The following is a 6,568-nucleotide window of genomic DNA, read 5'->3' as shown; positions in this document are numbered from 1 at the left end:
GAGGTTGTTTCCGAGCCCATCATCTTGCAGGGACCTAGTGAGCCCAAGTGAGATGATGCCTGTGAAGCAATTAGCAGGAGGCACTGGTGATCATTGTTCTTAGTACCAATGGTTTTTAAAATTGTGGTGAGGGCCGGCCGAGTGGCGCGTTGGTTAAGCGCTGGCTTGGGACGCCAGAGGGCCCCGGTTCGGATCCCACATATGAGGGCCAGTGACACTGCCCTCCACAGCTAAGATGCTGAACAACAGCTCAACCTGGAGCTGGGCTGCCGTGAGTCACGGGCGACAGCGTAGGCTGCAGCCCCTGTGGCAGTGGGATGCCATGGGCTATCGTGTGTGGCCAGCAGCCAGCGTGAGCGGCCAGCAGCCGCAGTGAGCGGCCGTCCAGAAGCCGGCGACTGATCTGCCTCGCCCGGGAAGAGCGCAATGATGGTGCCAACTTGGGCCAGTGCAGCGACGTCTTCCACAACTAGACTGAAGAAAAAAAAGGACAGCAACTTGTCTGTTCCCCTTCCCCCAATTCCCCAGCACTGTTCCCATCCCCCAATTCCCCAATAAAAATCTTTAAAAAAAATTGTGGTGAAATGCACATAACATAAAAGTTACATCTGAACCATTTATAAGAGGCATTTCAGTGGCATTAAGTGCATCACATTGTTGTGCATCCGCAGGACTTTTTCAGTCAGTGATGTTTTACGTGGTTCCCCCCAGTGGACAGCGGGGACTGCCTAAGAATGGAAAGAAGTCTTCCCTGGTGGTCAGTCTCCCAGTCACGGAGGAGGTCCTGCCTGTAGGTCCCTGGAGACACAGGAGTGGGGGACACAGGAAGGCCCCGTCCCCCTGGAGCTTCTATTCTAATGGGGGAGAACAACAACAAAACAAGTGTACCAACCTCTCCTTTGCATTAATCCCCGTTTAGCATTAATCACGGGCAGGCCCAGTGCCCTCTGCCCCGCCACCAGCTAACCTCTCAAAGCCCCGGTCTCTTCCCAGGGCCCCCCTCTCCCTGAGCCTCACTGACTCCCCTTCTTGGGAAGAGGTTTCTCTAGCAGGCAGGCACCTGGATGGCAAAACGCAGGAGGACTCCGGGAGATGCCAAAATAGTGAGGCGTCTGTCAAAACTCATAAAACTGTACAAAGGGATACATTTTGTCATATCTAAATTATACATCCATTAAAAAGTCTTTTAAAATGTAACTTCCCCCAGCCAAGATTTTGCTAAGTATGAGGAAATGGATGCAATGAAGATGCAGTGAAATCATTTCCCCAGCTGACCTGTGTTCGGAAGCGCTCAGCTAGTGTTTCTGTTGGGCTGGCAATTCCCACACTATCCTCTGAAATGGTGCCTGCGGCCAGGGTTGTGGGTGCCTGTTTGATAAGATCAAAGGGTTCCCTGGTCAAATAAGAGTGGGACACAGGAAACAAAATTCTCGTGTGTAATTGTAGCCAGACTCCTGGCCCTTTGCCAGGGTAACGCATGTTGTGAATTTTAAAGTTTGCCCACAAGCTCCCCAGCACCAGGGAGGGTTGCAGAGGTTTGTTAGAATGAAACAGAGCTTTGGGTGCTCAGGAACCAGAATTTCACACTGCGAAGGGCAACTTGGGAATTGGAACAAAACTCCCAGGCCGTTCGCTGAATGCCAGGACAAGCCCAGGTGGGTGAGGCCCCCAGCGGACAGGACCTGGAGCTGAGATAAAGACCACCGCTTCCCTGGGGGGAAGGAAGGAAGGGGGCCACTGGGTAATGGGGGATGGGCCCCCCTTGGGCGTGATGAAATGGTTTTTTGGGTTTTTTTGTTGTTTTTTAAAATATTTTTATTGGGGAATTGGGGGAAGGGGAACAGACAAGTTGCTGTCATTTTGTTCTTCAATCTAGTTGTGGAGGATGTTGCTTCACTGGCCCAAGTTGGCACCATCATTGCGCTCTTCCCGGGCGAGGCAGATCAGTCGCCGTCTTCTGGATGGCTGCTCACAGTGGCTGCTGGCCGCTCAGGCTGGCTGCTGGCTACACATGGTAGCCCATGGCAACCCACTGCAGCAGGGGCTGCAGCCTACGCCGTCGCTGGCAACTCATGGCAGCCCAGCTCCAGGTTGAGCTGTTGTTCAGCATCTTAGCTGTAGAGGGCAGTGTCACTGGCCCTCATATGTGGGATCCGAACCGGGGCCCTCTGGCGTCCCAAGCCAGTTCTTAACCATCGTGCCACTCAGCTGGCCCATGAAATGTTTTGTAGCTAGACAGAGGTGGTGTTTGCACGATATTGTGAATGTGCAAAATGCACTGAATTGTTCACTTTAAAATGGTTGATTATATCATATCAATTTCACCTCAATTAAAAAAAACACATTTCTTACATCAGCAACACACCTACGTTTTTACGTACCCTCTCTGAAGTAGCTACACAGTACTTCCTTATTCACAGACCAGGTAGCAGAGGCTCAGAGGAGCTAACCAACTAACCAAAGCCACTCAGCTGTGTCAATGACAGAGTTGGGACTGGAAGCCAAATTCTGGGCTTCAGAGCCAGTGCTCTGCTGCACCCTCATGATCCCCTTGACCAGGAGGGCACCTGTTATGAGGGATCTGGGAGCAGGCCAGTGCTGCCCTGGAGTCACCCCGCATTGTGACTTTCCTCTCCCCCTCTTCTAGGCCAGGAGATCCTTCAAGCTGGTGGGCCCCGCTGGCTGCCTTTCCCCACAGCGACTTTGTTGGCTGCAGGCCACCTTCAGGGCCCCTGGGCCCCTGTGCAAAGGCCGCAGCCACCCCAGGGCTGACCACAGCCTGGTTCAGTCTCTCTGTTTTAGTTTGAGCTATTGCAATGTCCCCTACCACCTACAGCGATTTCTGGTTTCATAACCAGCGTTGCAACAGAAGAAGGATAGCAGTAACATGGCTTGGGCCAGGAACTGTCAGCTGCCACTGATGGAGGAAGCTGGGAGATTCTGATTCCTTCTGGGTGCTTGGATCAGGGAACTGATAGTATAAGAAAAACAAAGAAATATGAGAATTGCAAATTCAAGTCACCTGCTTTGCAGGTGGTAGGAAACTCCAAGAGAACCCTCCTGGTTAATCCTGAGCTCATGCACCCCCAGCCCCACCCCAGGCTCACTGCAGTGTTTGTTTCTGTCTCATGGGGTGGTGTGGGGTAATGCAGGAGTGGGAGGAAACTGGCCCCCGATGCTGGGTCAACTACCTGGCCGCTGTGTGGCCTTGGCAGGCCTTCCCGCCTCAGGGAGCCTGTTTCCTGTCTGTTTCGTGCTTGAAATGATAACCCTACCTCCTAGGCTGGCTATGCTGTGGGGAGAGACACGGTGCATGCAAGTGCTGGCCCACAGCATTTCTGCTGGGAGACCAGCTAAGAGGCACTGTGGCATCCCCAAGGCGGTGACGGTGTCTTAGGCTCGTTACCTCACAGCCTTCAGTGAAGCTCTCCCCACTCAGGAAACCACTCTGACCCACTTAGGCAGACCGTCCGTCCCTCAGTCTTGTTAGAGTAGAAGATCCCCCAGCTGCCCTTAATCTAGCAAAGGCTGGCAATGCCCTGAGCTCAGAAAAGCGGCTACGTAGTTCTGAGGACAGTAAGAAGTAATCACTGGAGCTTTATTTTCTGGATGAGACTGACATTGAGATCAGTAAGTAGACTTTGAGTAAAGCAGATGGCCCTCCATAAGGAAGGTGGGCCTCGTCCTGTCAGTGCAGTGGAAGACTGCGAGAGAAACAGGCTGAGGTCCCCTGAGGAAGAGGGGGGCCTTCCTCCAGACGCCCTTCAGCCTCAGGGCTGATTTCGGACTTGCCAGGCCCACAATCACGTGAGCCAATTCCTTGAAGTAACCCCACCCTCTTTTGTGTATGCTCACACAAGCGCACACACACCCTATTCTGGTTCCCTGGAAAGCCCCAACTAATACATGGCTTTGGGGACAAATTCTTCTCCTCCACTTGCCAGTGGCCACTCAGGTGTCCCCAGTGGCTTCCTCGCCTGAGCTGAGGTGAGGGTGCTGGAGGGTGCAGGTCTGGTGTCCCAGCCCACAGAGCGCCGTCTCCTGGAGCAGAAAGCAGGGTGTGCACTGATCCTGGGAGGAGCACCTGCTATTGAGAATCACCCATAAGAGGCCTGAAGCTCCCTGTGAGGGGTCCTTGGGAGGGGCTCTGACTACATGGGCAGCCCTTCTTCTGAAAGAGTCTGGTGAGGCAGTCACTGGTGCAAGGGCTGCAGGAAGCCCCCCAAAGTGTCCCTGCAGGGCCCCCATCTCTCAGCCAGCTTCGGGGCAGAGAGACCCCAGTGCCCGGGATCACCCTCTCTGGCCTGCCCCGCCTGCTGCCACTTCTGCCTGCTGCCGTCTTTACTTTGGTCTTCTTGGCTTCTTGGCACTGCCACCCTGGTGCTTGCGAAGGTTGCTGGGGGGCAGTGGGCTGTGGCGTCGTCCTCTGCTGTCCGTAGACCCTGGAAGGGGGGTGGGTAGGCTTCAGTCTGTGGCAAACTCCAGCGTGGGTAGCTGGCTGGGTCCCTGCCCAGTGTGAGTGCCTAGCCCTGGCCTAAGCTGCCCCCACACTCAGTTCAGACCCCCACGGGCTCCTCTCCCTGTTCCGTCCCTGCCGTGCCCCGGCCACCTTCTGGGCCTGAGGGACTTGACCTTCCTGACCTGAACCTCTCTCTGAGTCTGTGCTGGCCTCTGCTACTCGAGTAACACCGGGCCCGTCCACAGGACTCCCCGCAGCCTTCTCCACTGTGCTGGACACACGCAGTTAGGGTGCGGGGACCCTTGTGGAACATTTCCCGTCCCTCACATTCAAAGACACGCTGTTTAAACCAGCTGCGCACCATCAGCCACTGCTCAGCCAGCTCTGGGCTGGGGGCTTCTGGCCCCAAGGTCATGGCCAGTAAACACCCTTGAGACCTTTTCCCCAATAACCCTTAAAAAGAAGGGCATAATAGCAAGAAGTTCTCAACCTTTTCTGAAACAGTAACCTAAGGGAATGGGTTAAAGGTACAGCAAGGACTGAAGTTAGACATAAGGAAGGACTTCCTGCATAGGCCCAGCCCTCCCTGGTGGTCTTTAAAAGCCTATTATTGCTGGTTTATACCCATCCTTCCAGATGGCTTGGTTGTGCATTGGTTCAAGGGGTGAGAAAATAGTGCCAGTGATGCCAGAGGGATTTCCTATCCCCAGAAAAGATCCAGACAACATGTGTCTCATGGGCTGGGGTGAGGATAGCATGAATGTGGATTCTACCATGACTTCAGTGGTCACTAGGGTTTAGCAGACATGCAGGAAACATTGGTGTCCTTCTTGCTTCAAGATATAGAAACAGAAGAAGGAACGGGGAGCGGCACGCTGACAGAACTGTGTCTTGTATCTTAAGGTGAATCGCCAGGCCTGGGGATGTTTGGATAAGATCACACTTCCACAATACTGCTGGTGAGTGTGCAGAGTTCGGCACGTTTCTGGGACGTGGTTTCGCCAGAAGTTATTTTAAATTAAGCAAAACAAGCAAACTTGCTTTTGGATGAAAGGACCAGGGTGGCATAGTTTTGGTCATGTTCTAGACCTGCTGTCCAAGTAAATGGCCACTGGCCACGTGTGGCTGCTGGACGCCGACGAGGGAGTGCTTGGTGACTGTCATGTCTGAGGCAGATATGTCCCACTGTCACCCCCCACTTCTCCCCACAAGGTCGGCCTGAGAATTGTGGAAGGCAGCAGTGGGGGCTGTGGGGCTGCACAGGGAGGGGGGAGGGGCAGGCACTGACCTCGGATGTCCGGGGGCAGGAGGGGCGCCCTGCTGGGGCCAGTGCTGCTCTGCCACGTGGCCCTGGGGAGGGTGAAGCCGACCTCAGGCACATGGAGCGAGTTCTCATCTAAACAGTGAGACCAGAGACAGAATGTGATATTGAAGGCGCACACTTGGCCTCAGTGACAGGGAGACCCCTCATTCATTCATTCGTCTGTCCCCCCCTCCCTGTCCACTCGCCTCTTCTTTACTGAGCATCTACCCTGTGCCAGGCGCTGCTTGGAGGCCTGGGCACACAGCAGTGAACAGGACTAAGACATCGCTGCGCTCATGGACCTAAACAGGAGGAGGACGAGGGACGAGAAGGGGAAAGGGACCTGCTGTGGTCAGTCTGAAAGGAAGCCCCACTGACAAGGCTGCGGCTGAGAGTCGGGCTCCGAAGGGCGGGGGCAGGGAGCCATCTGTCTGAAGGTCTCCCTCTTGCAGAAGCTGGACTTGAGCATTTTGTGAGACTTTCCACATCATTGTGAGAGGTGCTGCTGGCTTGGGTTTGGTGTGGGAATTTCAGGCTTGGGCTTGTGATCGCTGCTTCCGGTGTGAGCATTCTAAGCTGCTCTGGGCATTCATTAAGGGGCTCTTACTTCATATGGAGGGCTGCTCACGTAGAAGAATTCAAGCACTTGTTAGAGGATTTGGAACAGTCTCGCACTCCGGGGGTGAGCTGGGTAGTCAGCGTCCCCACTCCTGCACTTGGGCCCAGGACTCCTTCCTGCTGCCACTGGCCTGGTCAGTGGTGGCTACGTTCCCGCCTCTCAGAGGCACCAGGGTGGTGGCTTGTAA

At 54.5% G+C, this 6,568-nt stretch overlaps 1 protein-coding gene across 1 annotated transcript in view; it reads right to left on the bottom strand.

Annotated features, from left to right (window-relative positions):
- Window positions 1-3,582: 3,582 nt before the first annotated feature.
- LOC109380142 (kinesin-like protein KIF19) overlaps window positions 3,583-6,568 on the bottom strand; it is a 76,196-nt gene continuing 73,210 nt past the window's right edge. The window contains exons 14-15 of the mRNA XM_019637420.1: window positions 5,748-5,855; window positions 3,583-4,442 (exon numbers count right to left, since the gene is read on the bottom strand). Of these exons, the coding sequence (XP_019492965.1) occupies window positions 4,342-4,442; window positions 5,748-5,855 (209 nt within the window). The 3' untranslated portion in view covers window positions 3,583-4,341. The remainder of the gene's footprint in view (window positions 4,443-5,747; window positions 5,856-6,568) is intronic.

The sequence above is a fragment of the Hipposideros armiger genome, unplaced genomic scaffold, assembly GCF_001890085.2.
Source record: "Hipposideros armiger isolate ML-2016 unplaced genomic scaffold, ASM189008v1 scaffold_33, whole genome shotgun sequence".
Taxonomy (NCBI): Eukaryota; Metazoa; Chordata; class Mammalia; order Chiroptera; family Hipposideridae; genus Hipposideros; species Hipposideros armiger.
Note: the sequence above shows the minus strand (reverse complement) of the source record. Positions and strands in the feature narration are given on the sequence as shown.